We start from the raw sequence: 23,822 nt of genomic DNA, 5'->3' as shown, positions 1-23,822 counted from the left end.
TAAGCAGTACAAATGTCACAACATATTTATGAGAAACGAAATTTACAGTTTATCGCGGAATAACAAAGGCCAAAACAGAAACCAGTAAAACACTGTATAACACAGCACAAACAGCTGTAGGGACACGGATAAATGTCACTGGACATGTTACTCAACGTATTTTATCACTTTGTAATTGAAGCGGAACAGAGAGGAAGTGAATTAGCATGGTTTTAGACCACTTTTGGCAACACTACAGCAATATCACGACGGAGGACATAAAAAATGGGCTTCAAACATTGTACACATGTGGGTACAACCTGGGTCTTCAGCACTTTAACCAAAGGGCTACACCACTGCACCAGGAGAACAAAGAAGAGACGTGGACATCAAAACAGAAAATTAGTCTGAAATCTAATTAAACAGAAATTTAGCAAAAAACTACGTAGCCGTGAAGGAATCAGTAATACTCCTAATGATTTTTATATGAAGGTTATAGCTATAATTACTGCAATTACATGCATGAATTCGACCTCTCAGAAAAAGAACTTTTGTAAATGAGCAAACAAAAATACCACATACACCTTGTATGAGCTGGACACTCTATAAACATTTATATACAAACACCTTCAAATGAACTAGTGAAAGAAGACAACATAAGTGTTTCAGTTTGTGGAAAACGTACTCATAATAAGTAACAAAAAGAAGAATCTCATGTGCAGTTTACATGTTCAAGCGGGTTTTCTGGCTTATAATATGAGAACGGCTACGGGAGGGTGGGTGTGTGTTCCTTACGGGAGTATCTTGGATATTAACTATTGTATACTAACTTTACTGTGAATTGTATACTAACTTTACTATGTTGAACACAGAGGTATAGGCGTCATATGGATTTGGTCCAGGTGAAAATCGATGGTGGTGTGCAGGAACATTTGAAACATTCGTAGCTTTCACTTTCTCTTCCTCGTTCATGAGTTCAAGTTACAGGTGGAGGCGTGTGTCATCAATTTCTTTTCATATTACAGTCGTGTCTTTTCTGGATCCATTCTAGATCATTTCGTGTGATCTGGTGAATGTGTCAAGGCAGAATTCAGTCCCGTTCAATAAGACTACTTCACTCGTTCCCCTTTTTCCCTGTTTTCTGCATGTGTAAAACTATCCAAATATTCACCTCGGGCGCCTTAAGCTTTCGACAACTCAAGTTAGCAGAAAACTGTTATTTGGTTTTGACTCTTTACACACGCACGCACGCACGCACGCACGCACGCATACACACACACACACACACACACACACACACACACACACACATATATATATATATATATTACATATACGTATACGTATCCAGGGAATTCCGTGTGTACGGGTCCATTATCCATAAACATGCAGAAGAGGTTATCCATAGGGTGAACATATTTGCTTACATCAGAGGTAAGTAAGATTTTCCACCCGAGGCATTAAAGCTCTAGGTATGAATGCGCGTATAAGCTCAAATGTACCCATATTTACATGCGAGGATGTATGTATGGGGTACAAGGGATGCTTATTAACGGCACGGGGAGGTAGGCGTTAATGACCAAACCCGATCTTTAAAGGGTACGAAATGGATTCCAATCTACGACCAGCTCATCCAAAACAGCAATTCGCTAGTTGTGTAGTGAAATAATTCACATTTAGCAAACATTTACACCTTTCATTTAAGAAGCTTCATTCTGCCTTTAACCGAACCACTCAAACCTGTATAAAATGTCAATGTTATATATTTTTAAATACACGACATGTTTTTAGAGCAGGATATTCTAACATCATTTATGCATACTTTGTGACATAACACATTTTGTGTTGAATTCTGAACCGTCGATATATTTACTCGCATGGTTAAAAGCAAACAAACGCACACGTTTTGGACATTTACATTGCGTGTAACAAGACACCGCTGAGTACTCCGCTTTAGCAATAGATGCACCCGGGCTTGCCAATCAAATGGAAATAACTTCCTGGTTGTCAAACATGGCGGGTGTGCGGAAACTGACAGTCAGTCTTGTCTTGTCAGGCTACTTGATACAGCTTATAACAGGTAAGTTATCAGTTAGTTTTCAGTGCGTGGTTTTCAGTCTGTTTTCAAAAATCACTGCTGGAGTGTTGTTGATATCTTTAATATAACACTGATCAATGTGTTCACGATGACTTTGCTTAGCCGTCCTGTCCATGTCCCACAAAGACAGCCTTTTGGTCTAGTGAGGACCCGAACTGGGAAACAAACTTTGTGGAGCTACATAGAAACAAGTGAGGGGAGAGCTGGACGTTCCTTGTTTTCTTTTAAGCAAGTGTACCGTGGATAGAAAACAAGGATTGTATACCTCACAGCTGTACCCGTTGCTACGAGAGTATATTTTCTGTAAACTGTATTATTGTTTAAGTGATAAGTATTGTTGGGTCACATTGTTTAGTGTTTTGAGTGATAGTTATTATGGGTCACATTTCGTATCATCAAGTCCAGTGCTAATTGCATTTTAGCGGCATGCCTTTAAAGTAGGGCTTTAGAATGATCTTTCGTTGAGTATATGTTTTGATTACTTGCTGGCTTCCGGGAGACTACGAGAAGGTTCTACGTTAATGGCGATGGCCGTGTCGTGCTTGAATATTCAAGAATCAACGTATATATAAGGCTGGTTATTGCATTGACGACACGGACACACGCGAACTTACACACAGAGTTTACTGGAGTGTGTCATCATTCGGCCAACATCAAACTGCCTGTCTTTGTCAACGCTCGGCCTACATGACTGCAGCCAGACCGCTCGCCAGGTTACATTTAATATTACTGTTTCTCACTCTCAAACCAAGACTTTGGTGAGTTGATGTTATATTTGTGGTCCATTACTTTAGATTTGACTCAGTTGCATTGCACGTGAACGCTCTATTCTGAATCGTTTTATCTTGCTGTTCTTTTCTCAGTACATATATTGGAATACTTTAGACTTGTCTGTGTTATATTTTGCTGGTTCTGAGGGGATTTCCTTTGCTTTTAAACACGGCAATTTTTTAACCGTAACATCGCACATAATTGATTTCTTAGATTATAACAAAGTAGATGGAAAGAGGGTATTCTCGCTATTGCCTTACAAGAGTCTATTTTAATCATGATATAGCCGCGGCCATGCTTGTGTAGGTGGTAATACAAAATATATCAGCGCATGATCATGGCATTTAGGACAGGAGAAAGGGAATGTCACATGGTAATCGTAGTAACATACTTCAGTTGAAGTATAATTCACTTGAGGTCATAAGATAGATGAGCTGGTTAACTGATGATGAAAGAGAGATCTGATCTAATAATTTTCACCCAAAGTTCAGAACTTAAGTCTGAACGACGAGACAATACACTGTTAGTGTTACAGCTGTGACAAATTCTCTCTTCTATAACAGACTTTGGACTAGCAAACCTTCCCTAACTGGGAATGGGATGGTTTTCTTAGAATGGGTACAAAATCAATTGGTACCAGCACTACTGGTACTACTTACATATGGCTCAGGGGCGGCATTCTGAAAAGGTCTAAGATTTTTCTTTAGTTTTGTCTTAAGTTTTTTAAAAATTGACTTAGCTAAGTCAGAAACTTTGGTTCGTATTCATAAAGTGACTTAGTCAAAAACTTATCTTAGTCGGAGGTTAAGTCGATCATAAACTTAAGTTCGTGGCCGATGTGCGTGCGCATCTTTGCTTTTGGGAAATACCAGCAGCGGAAAACTTCGGGTGGAACTCTTTAATGCAAGAAAATAAAAAGTGATTTCAAGCAGGGATTTCCTTCTGTCATAGTATCGCAAACAACAATACTGGGGTCAAAATGGCAGAAACTGACAAGCACAGTGCAAAGAAAAGAAAACCTAACTGGAGTAGAGACGAATGTCTGCAGTTATCAGAACTTGTGAAGCAAAGGAAGGCTGTGATAGGGGGAAAATTCGAGCCAGGTTTGACCTCGGTAAACAGACAGGGACTCAGGAGGCGTGGCAGGTGATTGCATGAAATCTGAATAAGAATGTTAAAATAGGCTTGGTCGGAGAACAATTATGTGCTTAATTATTAATTGTTTGTATTAATATGTACCTAATAGGAACTGCTTGCAATTTGTAGAACCGAAAGTTATACAAACCTTCAATATCACTCCCTGGTGTAGCACTTCACGGGCACCATTTAATGCAATTGAGAAGTGTTAGTAAAAATATATTTTTGTATGAACATTGAAGTATAGATGTATATGATCTGTAAATGTTATGTCTCTTCGGATGTTTTCTTGGTTAAAAAATGCGTTTAAGTGTTGATATGATAAACATTACCACAGCACAGTGAAAATAACAATTATCTTACTGTGATATACACAAACTCTATCATCCTGGCAGCACTAATTTAGAGTTTCTGTTTCAGTTTTAAATAATTAACAATATCATTCCATTGTAAGATGTTGTTGTTCCAATAAATATATCAGACTCTTCTTTATGTGAAGATTGTGGTGTGGAGGATAGAGGATTTTTGTTAAGTCTCTAAAGTCTTCCTAACAAAATATATCCTTTCTTTATAAAATTATGTTGACCACTTAAAGATCAATGTGTTCACAGATCCCTGATCATGTGACCATGCTAAGTCTTGCGTAAAACCTATGGTCATTTGCACATCAACCAAATCATTTATTACTTGCTGTTAGAGTTCTTAAAGAACAGGAAGCTATTAACTGAACGTTATCTATTTCACATTGATTAAACTGAATTGCTTTATCACTTCTTATCTTTCATTTCTATCGGTCTTGGTTCAGTGATTTTCAAAAACGTATTTAAATGTTTTTGTTGAAGATTCACTATTATAAAATGTCATAAATAATATAACATGGAGTTGTAAAAAGAATGTGAGTTTAGTAGAACAAATCATTTTCAGCGTATAATGTTGTGGGCTCAGTGAAAAGAACCAAAGAAGAAATCGAAAAAATGTGGAAGAATATGAAAAGCAGTGGAAAGAAGAATTGCTCAAGACGGTATCGCCGAATTAGTTCTTCATTACTGTATTCAACTAGAATTTGCTTTCTTTGGTGAAACAAACGACGCATCGTCGCTACGACAGCCATGTTGTTTACTGACTTAAGTCAAACACCTTCTAGTTAAGCCTACCCCTGCCCCGTCTTAAGATTTAAGTCAGAAATTGGCAAAACTTGAGCCTAAGCTGCTTTATGAATATGACTTCAGTAAAATCACAAAATTTAAGTCAGAAAGAGTGAAAAACTCTGCAGAAAGTAACTTAAGAACTTTGTTGTTCCATGAAGTGTTAACTTAAAAGACCAACTGGAAATTACATGGATAAGTCTATCTCGGTGAAGTGCGTGTAGCTTACACCAAAATCGTAGAATTTCAATCCGTTGTTTAGTTAGCGAAGACACCCGTCCCACCTCGCACCGCACTTCTAAGTTTGGAGTTTTACTCCCTACCGATACAGAGAAGCGACAGGCGCGGTTCTGTATCGTAATAATGCAACTAAATTCACTCGTACTCCATATAGCAGTGCCTTAGGAAAGAACTGGTTGTACTAAATTATCATAGAAGGTTTTATAAACTTTAAAAGCAAAGTCAATTTACAAATGATAACTCTTAGGGCACGGTTGACCAAAAGCCAGCACAGATACGGTAAAATGTAGATCTATATTTTCATGGAACCATTTTCCGAGGTACATGTAACAGAGGCAATAGTCGAAGGGTTGAATTTGACATCCGGGTGCCGCACACTCACAACTCTAAAATGAGCAACCTTTGTCTTATTGATGTTAACCGCGAGATGCCACCGCGAACACCAGTCACAGACACAGTCAAGTAGTCGCTGGAGGCTAACTTGGTGAGGAATTATCAAAGTGATGTCGTCTGCGTACAGCAAACATCTTAAGCTGCAATCATCTATATCTACACTGATCGATATCTCGATCAAACATTGACTGCACTGCACGCCCTAGTTTGCCTTGTACACCTAATCTGTGGAGCTTGTACTAAAGACTTTATCAAGTGATTTCATGGTGTCAATGAAACAAACATGTTTCAGTATTTTCCTGCCATTTATTACTGAATGGAGGCTGAATAACGATATCGTTTCCCTCAAACCACTTACTTAGACGGAGTTGAGAATGCCTGTATAAATTTTACATACTGATGCTGAACTGATCAAAGAGAAAAAGCAATAAAAGTATCCTTACTGTTATTACGCAAAATGACACGAAGTGGCTGACCCTCTTAGTGACTGATTTCATAATCTAACTGTGACATAAACTACACTGTCTGCAAACATTTCCTAGTTTGAATCCATTGTCACTGAGGAAATTAGCCAAAACGCACCAAAATCTGTTTTCCTCAATAAATGGGATAAATTGTAGACGGAAAAAATTCATGCGTTTCCTTTTGCACGCACATTCAACAATGCGCAACAATGCAATTGGTCATTTGGAGGCTGGGGAGTCTCAGTCTGCGATTGCAAGGCAACTGAATATGACGCAGAGTAGTATAGCATCGCTACCAGCAGCAAGGGTCAACACGTGATCGCCCCAGGTCAGGTCGACCCGTGTGACCACGCTCGCTCAGAACAGGTTTATTCGGCTTCGACATTTGCGGAACAGGTTAAGCACAGCATCCTCCACAACATCGGTGGTGCCAGGACTACTGGCAGGACAATTACTTATCAGAATGTGATCAGACATGAGGCTGGTATTCGTTCAAGAAGAACTTTGCGGGGACCTGTCCTTACACGTCAACATCGGCAACAACGCATACAGTGGTGTCGCCAACATCTCACATTTCCATTGCAAAGGTGGAGAACTGTTATCATCAGTGATGAGTCACGTTACATGCTGCGACGTCCCGACGGATGAGCACGTGTATATCGACGTCGTAACGAACGCTACGCTGCAAATTGTGTACAGGAAGTGGACAGATTTGGTGGTGACAGTGTCATGGTTTGGTTTGGCAACTCTTACAGTGTCAGGGCAGATCTCATTCAGGTCCAGGGCAATTTGACAGCTCGATGTTACCGTGATGAAATCATCAGGCCTCATGTCCTTCCTTTCATGAACCGCTAGAACGCCATTTTTCAGCATCATAACGCTCGGCCGCATACAGCAAGAATAACCAGGGATTTCCTTGCCCAGAACAGCTTTCAGGTTCTTGACTGGCCCTCACGATCACCGGATCATAACCCTATTGAACATTTGTGGGATGAATTGGATTGTCGTGTGTGACAGCGTGACCGTCAGCCACATATGTTACCTGTTCTGTTAATGTTCATTCAGGTTTTCTTCATGACTGCCCTGTATTACTGAACTTTAAGCGTATAAGTTGCTAACAATTTTCAGCTATGCTTTTCCTTTTTTGAGTAGTATATATATAGTTAATTAATGTTAGTTAAGAGCTTAACTAACCAGTACGTTCATCAATTCATTTAGTCACAGCGTATATTCCTAAAGCAGGACACCTGTGATCCAACTTCATTCCCGCGTGATACACACCATGTTTCTTATAGAGTTTGGGACTGATTTCCATTCAGTTAATGTACGCCAGTTAATGTGTTTCTATTTTCAAGGGACAAATTTATGCATTCAGTGTCTACTGCACCTTAGCTGCTTTCGCTATATTTTGAACGACGTAACCCTTTGTACATCCACATGAAATATCTGCTTGTACAATTCCGACAACAGAATGTACACATGTGTTAATGAATACCACGACAAGTTACCCCACCAGTCATAAACAAATGCGGAAGCTAGTTACTGGTTCGTTTGAATGTAAACGAAAAGGAATAGTACATGTTCATATTGGGAATTTTCATCGGACATCGCTTTTTCACTGATGGGGTGTTTCCCATTCTGTTTCGTCGTTTTTTTAACTTCGCAAGATTTATACTTTTGTTTTAAAGTTATAGGCAATCAGAATTATAGACTATGTCTATGCAACCAGATATATTTACGGAATATGTAGATATGCCGTTATTCATCACAAACATTTATGTTCAAAAGGAACATGCTCACCAGGAAAGTTTGGTGAATCCTGCAACTACACCTGTCACTGTGAAGACTCCTGTAACCAGATTTCTGGAGTTTGTGGAGGTGATTGTGACTCTGGCTGGGTCGGAGGACATGGAGCTAATTGCCAGAAAGGTCTGACGTTAATATATATAAATGTTCCTAAAATGAACATTTTCCACTGACTAAAGCACGTTTTGAATAACTGCATCTCACGATGACGTGGCCAAGCTTTATTTAGGAAACGCAGTACGCTCTACACCCATGTGTAGTGTAATAAAGAACACTTCTACTCTGAACAGACCCGTGAAGGTCCCGGGGTAGAATAGGCCTTCAACAACCCATGCTTGCCATAAAAGGCGACTATGCTTGTCGTAAGAGGCGACTAACGGGATCGGGTGGTCAGACTCGCTGACTTGGTAGGCACATGTCATCGGTTCCCAATTCTGCAGATCGATGTTCATGCTGTTGATCACTGGATTGTCTGGTCCAGACTCGATTATTTACAGACCGCCGCCGTATAGCTGGAATATTGCTGAGTGCGGCGTAAAACTAAACTCACTCACTCACTCTACCCTGAACAATTATAGGGAAAGTACGATGACGCTTGCAAAAGTGTATTCTATTACACTATAAATGGGATAGAGCGAACTGTATATCTTTTCTAAGATGCCAAATTTAACACTTTAAAGGCACAAAAAAACCAACAAAAACAACCATCCATCAGCAATCCTCTTTCAGTGCTAAATTCTGTTGATGCGCCTTCGCCCAATAACGAGGGGACAGACGAGAATGGCATAATGACGTCTACAGTGTGACGTCATGCAAAAAGTGTTCTTTATTGCCCGATAAGGTACTCTCTGCGTCTTTTATCTTTCAGCGAAGTATCTTAGATTGCATATTAACAAATAATGGTCAGTTCATAAACGTCCTCTCTCAGTTGTTTCTCACTAGCAAAGGAATTAACAGAAATTTTATTTTAAAAAATACATGCGTATAATAATGCAACATTTTGCAGTACGCCATTTTCAATATGAGAGACAGAACTTAGGCGAGATGAGAACACCATTATTATTAGGATAGTGGACATAAACACCGTCACTGATATCCTCTGTGTGCTGGAGCGACTGAGGAAGCACGGTCATACTTCATCTGTCATCTGAAGAAAGTACATAATGATGAATGCTCACATTTGAAATTGTTTTATTTCATGTTTAGCATTTACACTTTTTAAAAATTTCGTTGGAAAATATTTACTCAAAATTATTTTCACGAAACAGAAAATGTTGCCTACAGAAGAACCGCCTCTTCTCCTACTAACCTGTATAGGAACTCATGGTCTGCGGACAAAGCTGTAGATGGGAACAGGGACCAGAATGTGTACAATGGCTCCTGTTTCAATGCAGCTGACAATACATGGGCTTTGTGGACGGTGGACCTAGGAAAGCAGTACAGAATATATGATGTCAAGATATATCAGCCATCGCACCGTAAGAAATTGACTTAAATGGCATGGAACACACTACATTACGTTTTACTCGTATTTTAACAAAATTGATTACAAACGATCTGATGAGACGGTAAAGTGTGTTTCAGGATGCTTCATTGGGGATATGCCTAAATAACCGAAGCATTTTCATAATTGTCATATATTGTTACAACATCTGTATTCATATTTCTATTTCTAGACAGACACATGTTGTTTTCTCTCATAACTTTTACTTTTTCTTTAGTTCAATGAACCAAGGCAAACGTATAGTAATTCATTGTAATTGAATTTACGCCTGTGTAGATAATAGCTAGTTGTTTAGAAAAATCTATTTTAGAACCAAAAAGAATATGGTCCGGATATCGAAATCTGGACCAAACCTCCTCACTTTAGGTGTCGCTTTCGCGGGAACGGTCAAGCTGCAGTTAACACTGAGTTTAGAGTTTCCAGGCCCCAGTTTCTCGAAACAGTTTTAACTCAGTTTGATATTTGAGTAAAATCTTAAGTTTGTTTCGAGAAATCGGGACCAGGACTTTTAATACACAAGAAAAACAAAGAAATATGATTCAGCATCTCATACCGTGGTCATGGTAAAATTTGAATAAATAAATAATAAATAATAAAGCCACAATATGTTAACACATTGACTTGATTTTGATGAAGATAAACATAATAAATGAGTTTACGTCTGTAAAGATAATAGCTAGGCGGTCGGAAAATCTATTTTAGAAAAACAAAGAATCCGGTCTTGTGTGCTGTACTTGAGTAACACGAGCTCCTCAACGGGCCTCCCTTGCTTTGCCTTCCCATCCGACTTCCCTGTCAGTAACGGCGGGGTCTACAATGCAATATGTGATGGCATTGGAAGATATTTCTCAATATCAAACACTACATACCTCAACCTCTGTGAGGTCGAAATATATGGTAGGAATATATTTTAATTTCTATAAAGTTACTGTTGATATGTTTCATGCCTCCTGCAAAGATCGATTTTGAAATAATTTGTTACTTAAAATTTAATATACGTGGGGATACTGAATTGCATTTTCTGTTCTAAATGGAGATTGATAGTTAAGAGTACATTCATGGATTATGTTTTGAAAACAGTCCTTGATCCACTGATACTTTAAGATATCGTCTGGATGTGTACTTCCCTCATCGATCATTAATATTACTTGTCGTGACCCTTTCATGTTTTGAAGAATATAAGTGGACAAACTTTATATAAGCAACGAACGTTTACATGATTATTGTATCCGTATCGATATCTCGTATTTATAGTTTGCAGCCTGGGGTTGTTTGGTGAAACCTGCAATGAATTTTGTCACTGCGCAAAAGATACGTGTGACCACGTAAGTGGCTTATGTCCTGGAGACTGCAGACCAGGGTGGCAAGGCGACAGGTGTGATACAGGTGAGGACATGGTGTAAGAGATTCAGCCAGTCAGTCAGAGACTGTTGGTCAGGGTAGAAGGGAGACAGGTGTGATACGGGTGAGGACATGGTGTAATAGAGACTAATATGAGAGAGGCGAGAAGATTGACACGAGACTGTGTTCCAGATTTATGGCGGCGGGTTGTAAACAACCGTTCTTGTGCCCAGTGGTCCGACGATTCACAAGCATGTACATGTTTGTCCCTTGTCATAACAGGGAATAGCTGTATTTGTGTCTGAAAGTGAATAGTGTACACTGCGTAAATTCCTGGTTGTGTTGTGTGTCGTATTGTCTGATAGTTATGAATCAGTCGTCAGATGTGATGGCAGTTTTCTCTTCATCATTTAGTTCATTATGTGAAATATTACTGGCAATGTCATCAACGAACGTATATTTTCATAGTAATATGTTGTTCTACCATATACCTTACTATTAATGACATTAATACTTTAATGACATTATACAGACATACCGAATTAAAACTATGAAAATTGCTTTTTCCCTGTAGAATGTGATGCTGATCGCTATGGAGTCAACTGTGCAAACTCATGTACTGGCAGGAAGTGTTCTGATGTCAACTCGACATGTAATCGCTACACCGGGTCATGTGACAGGGGATGTCTTCCTGGTTGGACAGGTGTGGACTGTTCACAAGGTACATGCTGCCGATCAAATCAAAGCAATGTTTGGAAGCCATGAAATATAATCCAGTCAACACCTTGCATGAAATCCAGTTTTTTTATCATATTAGTCATAGACTAAGCTCCAATATTTATCAATGACACGAAACTCATTACCTTACCTTCATGTGTTTGAGGTGATTACTTTATAGTAATAATTTACTTTTAAAAAGCTGCATCATGTGGCCGCTGTACTCAAATGGGGATCTATTCTGAGTGCGTGGGATCTATCCTCACTAGGAGGTATTCTCAGAAAAGGAGGTGTTGAATGGATGAGGAGTTGCTACAGCTATAATTTAAGTCAAAACATATTTGAACATGACCATATTGACCCCTCATTGTCACATTCGGTTTCAGTGCTTTATATGTCCTGATGTTTTGTTGGTGCTATATTCTCTATGTTGAAATATATACATTCTTCAAAATAAAAAAAAGAGACGCAGAATGAAATTCAAAAATGATACTTACAATTTTGTACACATATGTAAACTTTTCAGGTTTGCACCTTGTTTCTTGAATGTTTTAGAACATCATGTTTGACCAAAAGCAACCAAAATGATTTTGAACGGTTTTATCAATCAGGATTGTCATGATGAGCGTGGAAGTCACGGAGCACGAATTTCAGACACAATGATTGTTTCTCACTTACATGAGTACAGTATGTGACTATAAAAGAACCCATTAATCTCACAATTTCATCCACGATCGTTCCAAGTATACTGTACACGAAATTGGGACGTATCAACGCTGCCGATCGAAATCAGGCAAATGGACGATTGCTGGTGAATCAAAGAGTGAGGTGGCAAGGATCTTCAACGTTCATCCCAGCACAATAACTCTATTGTGGGATCGATTTCGGCAAACAAATTCGACAAATGACCGTCCAAGATCAGGAAGACCTAGAGTCACCACACCTGCCCAAGATCGGTACAACCGGGTAACCCACCTACGTGACCGCCATCGTACCACCCAGCACACAGCACAGGAACAGTTTGGAGCCCGATGAGTTTCCAATCACACAATCAGGAACCGTCTCCGAGAAGTAGAAATAAGTGCCAAACGTCCAAAAGTTGCCCCCTCCTTGACACGACTACACCGACGTGGACGAGTGAGATGGTGTAACACGGTGATGGCATGGAACCTGTCAAACTGGAGTCGCATATGGTTTAGCGATGAATCCCGTTATCTCCTCAGGTGACGTGATGGTAGATACCGCGTCTACAGACGACGTCATGAATGCTTTGCTCCTAACTGCACCAGACAGATGAGCAGATTCGGTGAAGAAAGTGACATGGTGTGGGGAGAGATCTCATACACCCGCTGATAGAAACTTGTCTAAGGCAATCTGACGGCTAATCGATACATCGACCAGAATCTCAGTCCGCAGGTCCTTCACCTTGTTGGCCGTCAACGGTAGCTCTTCTAACAGGACAACGCCAGAAACCACACAGCACGAGCCACCGTGGACTACCTGGCCAAAAACACCAATACCCTGGCTCTCCAGATCCCCGGATCTAAATCCAATCGAACACCTTTGGGATCAAGTCGATAGACGGGCACGTCGACGTCGTAATCCAGCACAGAATCTTCAACAGTTGTTAAACATGCTGCAGGAGGAATGGAGAAGGATTCCACGACAAAACATCCAACGACTAATTCGATCTGTACCCAGGTGGTGACGGGCAGTGGTAGCAGCTGGAGGTGGACTTCAATATCACGGTGGACAGCAGTGATGATTGTGATGACTGTTATTCTCATGAAATATGGCCAAGATAGCAATGCATTGCTCTACAAAGTTCATTCATGTATCTTTGTTTTCCGCTGATCTACACGTCCTTGAATAACACCAAAGTGTCATTGATATTTGGGTTTTGCGTTTCTAAACAATGAAGCAGTTCTGTGCGTTTATCTTTACAAAAACCGAAAACATTAGCTGACGCCCAGTTACAAATTACTGTGTCCCGAATACTTGATGAAAGATGACCGGGCCTGTGTTGCGGTATAGGACGATGCCAGTAATTTTGTTCTGCTATCACGTGTGTCTTGTTTATTAGAAGAGGGGTAAGGTACCTTTGACGTACATATGTAAATACTTGATTGCAATATGTGATTCTGTCTATGGAACCAGTGCACGGTTTGCCTAAATATGCACAGTTTGCATCTGAGTTAGGTTTATACCCCTTAGACGATATAAATATCAAGCTCAGTTCTTATCAGTTTCAGGTTCTTCTGACATCATCTGTGCATAGTGGTACTTAACCCAACACTCGCATAACACATTACGACCACGCATGTTTTCTCTTACAGAATGTACCAACGGAAGCTATGGACTGAACTGCAGCTTGACGTGTTCAGAGAGGAAATGTGCAGGAGTTTCGCCTTGTCACCACGTGAATGGAACATGTATTTTCGGATGCGTATCTGGATGGATGGAAGGAGACTGTAATAAAGGTAGTCAGTAACACGTATGCCTACACGCACACGCACACGCACACGCACACGCACACGTTCCATTGTGCATTTGTATAAATTGTTTCGTGCCAAACAATGTTATTTTTCCTCCGTTATTGCAATAGAATACAAAAGTCTTTATGTTCAGAATATGTTTTATTTTTCAATTATTTACCAAATGAGACACTACATACCATTAAAGACAAAAGTCGTTGGTGGTCAATTTTGGCAGACATAAAATCAACACCAGGTCGTCATAGGAAAGGCACAATATCGGCGTAACCTAACCCCATGGTTCGATGAAACACGTCATTTTTACATCATTGTTTTGTTTGCTATATTGTTGCTTCATGTTGTAAGCCTGTGACAGCCAACATTACGGAGCTAACTGTATAAAGACCTGCGCCTCCAGACACTGTGAGGGGAACTCTTCCTGTAACTCAACCGGGCATTGTGACAGTGGATGTAAGGAAGGTTGGGCACAGGCAGATTGTACAGGTACTAAGACCCATTCTTTAATTTAGCAGAATATATATATAATATGCCGCATCAATCATTTGATAAACGTACCGGGGATGGCTCAGCTTTAAACCATGGATTTCACATGTGATAAGACGACAAAAACTTCAAGACTCCGCAAACGTATCCAATTGTAAGTGTACAAAGTAGACATCTAGCACAGATATCATGTTTGAGATCTCATACTGACTTACACAGACACTCAGTACTTCAACATGTCATGACACAGGAGCTGCCCAGTCCGTCCCTGTCGCAGGTGTAGTAGGAGCTGCAGTGGGTGTGGTGCTAGTGGCCCTGGTGATCATCTTCGTTGTGCTCCTCATCAGGTCAGTTATTGATTTGACTTTTGATTTGTTACATGTTTGATTTGCAGTTTTATTTGAAAGAAACGGTGTCTTTTATATTAAACAGAAGACGACATAGAGGAAAGGGGTCTTCTGATGAATCAGTCCTGAAAGAAACTCGTCATGACCGATCAAAGAAGAAAAATGTTCGAGGTGTGTGATGCAATCACAATGTTAACAAAGTTAATTTTGACGAAAGCGTATGAAACGTTTGTTTAATGGTATATACTTTTTGTATGAATTTGCAATACCTTATCTTCAGAGCACCTGCTAATTTGACCTATTTTAAGTTATAAAATAATCTTTTCTTCACCGTTTGTTTAATGAAATTCATTAACTCTGATTCAGTCGACATTTCAGACTTTAATCATATGCACATCTGTATGGATAACAACGTTCTGGTATATGATCTGTCTGTTTAAATAACCAGAACTTGTTATGAATACTATTAACATTTTCCTATTTATATGTATGTATAGATTAGGAACATTGATCATTAGTGGCTGTACCCTCAAAGGGGGTTGACGTATTGTAAAATTATTGTCCTCCAGAGAGGGTACGTAAGTCCAAAAAGTTTCGAAGTAAATTTATACTTTCTAGGATTTTTAAGCGTAGTATTTGTGTTCTTTTGATTTTGGTTAAAATTTCTTACACTCGCCAGCAGCTGAAGGGATGGTATAAGTCCAGCTAGGGTCCATGCAGGTAGCATAGGTACTATAAGTCCCCATGGTCCCAAGTATGGTGATCTACCTTCAGTTGCTGGCGATCTACACCTCGTGTTTTATATTGTTTTGTCCAAATAGTGGTATTACTTTTAACTCTGCACACTAGTTTTAATTGTAACTGTGATATTCTAGTTGTTTTACTGTCCTTTGACGACAGGTGTTTATAATGTATGTATGTTTCATTTCAATATCAAAATGTTCTCGTCACCATATGGCTGAAATATTGCCGATGTGACGTTAAATATTAACTCACTCACTCACCTAAATAAATACTGATATGTATTCCGCACTGGGCACAGATGAAGGAAATACATACATCAATGTTGGCTTTGATGAGGAGGTGAAGCCTGCCTTGTCATCCAAGAAGACTCCGACCACTTCTGCACATGTAGCTTCAGGGTCTGCGTCACCAGTTGGTCATCATGTAGAGATGCGTAAAATCCAAAGTAGGGACAACATCGTTGTTAATCGTCCAGGCGACAGTCAAGATCCGCCGGACATGGAGGATGAAGAAGATTATGATGCCCATGCTGCTCAGATAGCACCACAGGAAGTATCAGGTCATGCTGACATTAATTATTACAACCTGGGCGATGCCAGACCATGTCATGCTATCCCCGTGACCTCATTTGCAAAGCATGTGGAAATGGAAGATCACCCTGAAGCAGCTGAAGAGGAGTTCAAGGTCAGTGGCGGAAGAAAATATTTGTGAAAGTCTTGGACCTGAGCATTTGTATTACCGTGTTGAACAATGTCACTATCCGGATGGTATGGATGTCTTTTCTAACTTCCAGCGTCTTCCCGATGGTTTCATTCATTCCTACGAGGAATCTAAAAAGCCGAAAAACAAAGGGAAGAACAGGTTTAGAGGATATTACCCATGTAAGTGATCACTGTATTCATACTATTAGTTATTTTACCTACGAATAACACCTATGACGTCATATATACAATATTTCTTCTTTCGGCAGATGACTATAATCGGGTGATATTGCATGACGCTAATGATGACGGTAGAGGAGACTATATCAACGCAAGCTACTTGGATGTGAGTTGCAAGTTCATCACATTTCCATAAAGTCAAAAGTAGCCACTACTACAAGAAACTTTGAAAAGAATTCAAAGGCTAATCATTCGTGTCACATGCTAACGTTGCTGTAACTGCAGTATATACTTTTTTGTCATTCTTCTTAGGTTAAATCACAGCTGAATAATGTAGCATGTATTCTTCACATCTTACACAGGCTCACTCTAATTGCCCATGTTTGCACAATATATTAGTATTTGCATTAACAGTGCGTTCTGTTTTTTCGATGTCTTCGTCCAGGGTTACAAGTCAGAGAAGCGTTATATAGCAGCACAAGGTAATGACAAATGATGATCAGTCAGGAAGGTGTCACTTATGACTTGAACTTCCATAATGCAAATGAATAGCAGTTAGCTATGACTTTCCTTACAACATCACAAAGTGTTACGTTATAACTTATAACTTTGTGTCAGACATTAATTGATAATTCGCACAGGTCCATACAAAACGGATATTCTGGTGGACTTCTGGAAGATGATTTGGCAAGAGGGATGCAACACTATTGTCATGGTAACAGGACTAGTGGAAACATGCAAGGTATGAACTTGGCCAGGTGATGTATTTGACTCAGGCACTGCTTCATTGTGTTTACAATATAAAGACCAATACTTTTTGTGGGAAGTTTGTAAGCGAATTTAAAACATTGCTCGTATGTGCGTGCCTCTGTTCATATATGTTCTCTATCTTACAGATGAAGTGTCTACAATACTGGCCAGAGAAGGATACCGTGACATTTGGTGACATCAAAGTAACTCTGGCAGCTCGAACACAACTAGCAAACTACACTATCACCAAGCTGGCTGTTCTGAATGAAAATGTAGGTTATTGGTGTTCTATTGTGAATAACTGTTGGTTATGTATTTGCGATATCTAACCAAGACATCAGACACCAAGTGATATATTATCATTTTTGACGACAGGAAGACGGGGAACGGGATGTGAACCATCTGCAATTCACAAGCTGGCCAGATCATGGTGTACCGGACACTGCTGCCCTGCTGGACTTCATGTGGAGGGTCAAGGTCATATCTGGACAACAAACCAAGCCGATCATAGTGCACTGCAGGTTTGTTTATAAATTTGCATTCATTTGTCATGTGAGAGGAAAAGTTTGAACAAAATCATCAAAGACTGACTATTGAGTTATTACACAATCCATTTTATCATACTTTGAATATGCATATTGGTATAATAGCTATTGTTATGAGACACAGTTATTCAGAATGTTTCCCGTAAGTGACGTCCTAGGTACAATAGGTAGAGTAGATAAAAGTAGTCTAGACATGTCTTGGGCATATTCGTGTAAGAAGGATTTTCAGTATCTGTTTATATGGTTAGAAGGGGCGCACTCTTGCCTCAGTCGTCGTTCGTTATAATACATGACGACTAGAAGTTGAAGATTGTATTTCACAGTCTAGGCCCCATTTTGGAAGCATGCTTTGAATGTGACATTGCCACAGTGTTTGAACTTCCGCTCTATTTTGTACCTATATTGTACTTCCATTGTTGTGCTCACCATCAAATACGTTGTGGTGCACTGTGTAAATGATCATATCAATAACCCTGTTTGTGTAATCTACGTAGTCGACACTGTCAGTTTAAAGATGTATCTATGGCATCACTACCATAGAACGAACCATTGAAGATCCGTTTCAGAAATGATCTTCAGGAACCCAGGCAACAAATAGGATCGGATGGTCAGACTCACTGACTGATCACTGAATTGTCTGGTCGAGACCTGATTATTTACAAATTGCTGAGTGAGGCATAAAACTAAACTCACTCATTCCCCATCACCGTTTTGAAGATCGAGTGCTTCCATTTAATACTGCATTTCCCTGCTTCCTGTTTAGTGCTGGTATAGGGAGAACAGGGACGTACATCACCATCGACTGCCTCGTGGAGCAGGCTAAAGCAGAGGGCGTTGTGGACGTCGTCAGCTTCGTTTCCAACATGAGAGGACAGAGGAAGAACATGATACAGACAAAGGTAATAGTAAACAAAACAATCGCTCGCCAATCTTTCTCACTGCAAAAGGTACAGCGTATTGATTTCTCATTGTCCATAATTTGTAAACATGATCACATCTGTACACAGGAGCAGTACCTATTCATCTACCAGGCGTTGGCAAGGGCGGTGTCAGAAGGGGACACAACTCTTGATTCTACCATCATCAGACACCTTGACCTTGGTCAGGTATCAGATGTTACTATGGGCAACTTGACAGTACAACAACATCTTGAGGTAGGCTAATGTATTTTAAAAATCGTTGATTGAAACAGAAATCAGCCACAAAATGTGTCCGACCTGTCAATGTGGATACAAACTGCTCACAGAGAATACATAAATAGATCGACAGATCGATGGATAGATAGATCGATAGATAGTTATACAGATAAGCAGATGGGTACATGGAAAGATAGGCTTTATTTCCTCCAGATATGAAGAGACTTATATGTACAGAATCTACACAAAATGCAATGCTTAACAAGATTATCTTCTTCATTTAAGGTTTTAAAACGCAGTGGTGGTGGTGAGTACAGCATTATCAGAATTGTTACAGTGACAATATATGTCACAAGATTTCCTACACCAATAAAAGTGTATTAGAACTACTTTAAAATGAATCAGGTATCTGCATATGTCTAAAAACTATATTCGGGAATAGTCTTGGAGTTGAAAATTCCAATATAAGCTAAATTGCTTTTCAGGGCAAATCAAGGGAACAATGATCACAAGCGTGCCTGTAAGTAGGACGCACACACTTCCACAATCATTGTACGGATTCATTGTATATGCATCGTTTTTGAAATAACATCCTTCTCTCCCTAAAGTATTATCGATATGTCCGTCCAACCAAGTAACACGTTATACCTTTGCGCGTTTCATTCTACCTATAGACCAAGATCAATACAATCATGCAGGCAAATACATAAACATAAAGCATTTGTAATTTGTCAATGAGACCTGTATTAGCCAGTCTCACTATTAGACATGTTGTGTGGTAAAATGATATTGGTAATTTCATTTTTCATGCTATGTTCTGTTTCGTAGTCATATGCATCTCTAAATGGCTTCTTCATCGTGTCGTCATTTCCGGATAAAGAGGAGATGTGGAACCAGGTTTACAACAGTGACTCGCACACTTTGATAACCTATGCTGCAGGTGCTCTGGTTAGTATATCACATCTTTGTTTCATGAACAAGAGATTGTGAGCTTGAACTATTTAAACAGGCTGTTTCTTTCTCCAGAGCACTTTGACTATGCCATTATGAAAGTGTACAGAGATGAATTGGCATCAATTGTTTATCTGAAAAAAAAATAGCAACAAGAACATATGGGTCTATGCTCATGATGTCAATCACTGGCTGGTGTAGGCTCAACTATTGATATACCGTCCTCCCACATCTTGAATGTTGTTTCATGCAAACATTAAACACACTCACATTTTGAAAGTAAACTTTTCAAATATCGTTCACGGAAATGTTTGGTAAATTGTAGACTAACAACTAGTCTCTAAAATTAACATATTGTACTGAATAAAAGTTCATAGTGGAAGAAACTAAAATGAAATGAAAAGGAGCCTTGAGACTTTCTTCAATTTCAGAAGGTGTAGAAATCTAGACTTGCCACATTTTCTAGACTAGCTTTCTTGATTATATTTGCTTCAGGGTCTGTACGAGACTACGTAAATTGTTGTTCAGTATCCGTTTTCACGGTGTACTAACATAAACACCCCTTTGAAATTGACGTCATACAAGGTTCACGATCTTATTGCTATTCAGCTAAATTGACACATCCTTCCAGGATTATCTCCCTGCACCAGATGCCCCTGTTGCCACCACAAGGTTTGAAGTGAGCATGTCCAAGTCTACAGCGTTGTCAGATGACATCCTGCTAAACACGGTGGAGCTGACACTAAAGGTATCGATGTTATAAGTACTCATTTACTGTGTGTGCAGCAGCACATGCGTGACAATGCTTTAAGTCGACTTATATGTGTAAATGTTTCAGCCAACACGAGAACCCGGAGAATCGAACACGGACTTTTGGCATGATGATCAATCACTTTTACGGCTAGGCTGCCTCGCTTACCCTAGTTTGCTATAACTGTCCAGACTTATTACAGAATGATCTGGGATATTGATGACTAAGGTCTTAAAAGCATTCACCAACTCACGAACATCCACAGAAACACAGTAAGAAAGAGATAAAAGGCGACTATGCTTGTCGTAAGAGGCGACGAACGGGATCGGGTGGTCAGGCTTGCTGACTTGGTTGGCATATGTCATCGGTTCCCAATTGCGCAGATCGATGCTCATGTTGTTGATCACTGGATTATCTGTTCCAGACTCGATTATTTACAGACCGCCGCCATATAGCTGTAATGTTGCTGAGTGCAGCGTAAACCTAAACTCACTCACTCACTCACTCAGTACGAAAGAGAAATGATACATGCGTCCATTCAATTTTATAGGATAACGATGACACTACTGTCATACAACATTACCACATCATGGGAAGTGCAAGGGACCACAGTTTCAACTCATTGACTGACAACTTCCTCACGTGGACACGTGATCCAAAACAAGGCATTTGCACCGTTGTCACAGAGTATGTACATCCATATGAATGTAGGTTTTTATTGTGTACAGATGTGTAGATTTTATATATTTTACACACACACACACACACACACACACACACACACACACACACACACATACATACACACTTATAAAAAAATCTCCTTCATTTAGACGTTCCTGGTGGTTGTAGTGTCAGTCTCATGTACGCTTTGTAGGAAATCCATGTGGTGATGCATTCTCAAAACATCCATTATTATTTGATCAACATTGAGTCAATCCCACATATATCACAATATCGACAACCGCACATCGCACATTGAAAGTACAGTTCCCCTACTTTTTTTAAGAGCATGTACGCGTCGTCAAACAAAAGGCAGCAAAACATATTGTTGATACATTGTCTTTGTATGATATATGAACATATCAGCGTCAGCATAAGTGGAGGGAGAAAACACTTCCTCTATCTGCTCCTATATCCAAATAGCAAACATCAGTGCAATAACCTGTCAACGGTACTGCAGTTATTCGAATGCCATTTGTTGATCACAGGTCTGTGGAGGAGTTTCGACTCTTAGCGCTTCTGCTAAATATCGCCAGCAGACTGCAGGACGACGGTAGAGTGGACGTCATTAACAACATGCGACAGCTCTACACACGTCTTGGAGGTCCGCCTTTCACAGAGGTAAACTGGATGATAAGTGTGTGTCGAGTTATCATAGGCTGTTAAACGTCATTTGCAATTCCATCTGCCCTTTGAGCATCAGCTACATTCAATTTAGTTTTGCTAGTTTTTTTTAACAGATCGAATAAATGCAAATACTGACGATTTCAATAGTAGTCAGAACAAAGGCGTATCTGTTCAACAATATGTTGGGAGGTTTATTTTACGTTGAATATTTGTTCGTCTCCTAACAAACAACAGAGGTGGGTGTTTCCTGATTTCAGTTTTCCTTTTTCAGACTGACGTGAGAGTCTGTCTGGAGTTTACTCGGCGGAGAACTGAGACACATGGCCTATATGCCAACTTCTGAGGCCATATGTAGAGTAAAGCACCACATGCTCTATACGTGAACTCATACCCCAGCATATACTCAGATTAGAGTTATTACTCAATGAATAATAATATGCACCAACGTCCTATATGTAGTACAGAAAAGATGCATGTTCACATGATTTGGACAATATGCCAGCTACGTATTTTATTGATATGTGTCTTAATCCAAAGATGATTCTTATTACTTATTCATAGATGTAAAATCGTAGGTTAGTATTGGTTTTGTCAGTCATCGTTAGTTTTAAATTAATATATGCAGTAAGATATTTTCAGTTGCATTTGCCGGAAACATGACCTCACTGTAAGCGTCTGTATATTAGCATGACCTACATCGCATGAAGACACATGATTTAAGGAACTAACATTGGTAACATTCTTCCTTGTCCTTTAAGTGACTGTGGGATAAAATATATTTACTTTTCTTTGTTTCTTTGGTATCTATACTAATTATTGTCACAGTTTTTATGTATTATACTAATTGTGTCGTCTCGACTATTTCACTTTTGTTGAGGGTTTTGTAGAAATCGTCCACGACAATAATGACTACTTTACATGTTGCAATCCATACATAACAATCCTTCTATCTACGCACGTACACACACACACACACGCGCGCGCGCGACATCCATCTGTATGGACACTTATAAAAGAATTTTTATTCTAACACTAACTTTATTTCTTAGGGAAATCACGTTCTAGTACATTGTATGTAAAAATAAACTTAGGTTAATCATGATATCATTGAGTATTTGTTGTTTTTGCACTGTAAGAGTCGTTATGAAAGATAGTATCAGTTCAGTGTGATTGTAGTCTAGCGTTTACTCCAAGTTATTCACCAAAACTAATTCGTTCACTATCCTATGTCAGGTTTACATTGGTAACTCACATCGTTTAGATGTTCTTTGCGGTTTTATAGTGTCATGTCAGCCTCATGGCATTTAAAACCAATTATCTACTTTTTATTTTATTCGATTATTCGCCAGAGTAGACATATAAAGTTGTTTGGGTTTTTTTCTATCAGGGCTAAAACTCTTTTCTCCAGCTTTCTAGGCACTAATGTATTTAGTCCTGAGCCCCGTCAGAATGCCGGGCTGTCGTCCCCTCAGCATGCAATCGTCGTCAATGAATGAGTGACTTCAGTTTTACGCCGCTTTTAGCAATATTCCAGCAATATCACGACGGGGGACACCCGAAATGGGCTTACTACATCGTACCCATATGGGGAATCGAACCCGGGTCTTCGTCGTGACGAGTGAACGCTTTAAACACCAGGTTCCCCCATTGCCCCGTCGTCAGTGAAATATAGACGCAGTGGAAACTTGCTCACGATGTGTACGCATGTATTTGGGTACAAAGTCGTATATCCTATTTGTTTTGGAAATGATTGGGATATATTAACATAGATTAACTGGCTGTTTAATAAAACTG

The 23,822-nt window shown here is 39.5% G+C and overlaps 1 protein-coding gene across 4 annotated transcripts; it reads left to right on the top strand.

The window, feature by feature from the left end:
* Positions 1-1,975: 1,975 nt before the first annotated feature.
* On the top strand, positions 1,976-23,130 carry LOC137274092 (uncharacterized). 4 transcript variants are annotated; one of them, XM_067807090.1, is made up of 26 exons: positions 1,976-2,059; positions 8,016-8,156; positions 9,302-9,511; positions 10,240-10,434; positions 10,792-10,923; positions 11,453-11,599; positions 13,932-14,075; positions 14,436-14,573; positions 14,824-14,920; positions 15,006-15,091; positions 15,963-16,348; positions 16,458-16,545; positions 16,635-16,711; positions 16,991-17,027; positions 17,187-17,287; positions 17,442-17,567; positions 17,671-17,816; positions 18,604-18,739; positions 18,848-18,994; positions 19,262-19,283; positions 19,462-19,496; positions 19,805-19,924; positions 20,559-20,675; positions 21,229-21,365; positions 21,890-22,022; positions 22,300-23,130. In XM_067807090.1, the coding sequence occupies exons 1-26, from the start codon at positions 1,993-1,995 to the stop codon at positions 22,369-22,371; spliced, it is 3,237 nt and encodes a 1,078-aa protein (XP_067663191.1). In that variant the 5' UTR covers positions 1,976-1,992; the 3' UTR covers positions 22,372-23,130. The 4 variants fall into 4 exon arrangements, 3 of the variants coding, with proteins under 3 accessions (XP_067663191.1, XP_067663192.1, XP_067663193.1); XR_010956168.1 differs by lacking the exon at positions 19,462-19,496; XM_067807091.1 differs by lacking the exon at positions 10,240-10,434.
* The last annotated feature ends 692 nt before the right edge of the window (positions 23,131-23,822 follow it).

This window comes from Haliotis asinina, chromosome 2, assembly GCF_037392515.1.
Source record: "Haliotis asinina isolate JCU_RB_2024 chromosome 2, JCU_Hal_asi_v2, whole genome shotgun sequence".
In the NCBI taxonomy this organism is placed as follows: Eukaryota; Metazoa; Mollusca; class Gastropoda; order Lepetellida; family Haliotidae; genus Haliotis; species Haliotis asinina.
The sequence above is the reverse complement of the archived record's forward strand: the minus strand, read 5'-3'. Positions and strand labels throughout refer to the sequence as shown.

What these genes read in the sequence shown, in the direction of transcription:
- LOC137274092 (XM_067807090.1), top strand. Translation starts at nt 1,993, where the DNA reads ATGGCGGGTGTGCGGAAACTGACAGTCAGTCTTGTCTTGTCAGGCTAC. An exon ending in GGAAGGAGACTGTAATAAAG is followed by an intron (nt 14,076 to 14,435) that starts GTAGTCAGTAAC and finishes TCATGTTGTAAG; the next exon opens with CCTGTGACAGCCAACATTAC. An exon ending in GAGGTCCGCCTTTCACAGAG is followed by an intron (nt 22,023 to 22,299) that starts GTAAACTGGATG and finishes TTCCTTTTTCAG; the next exon opens with ACTGACGTGAGAGTCTGTCT.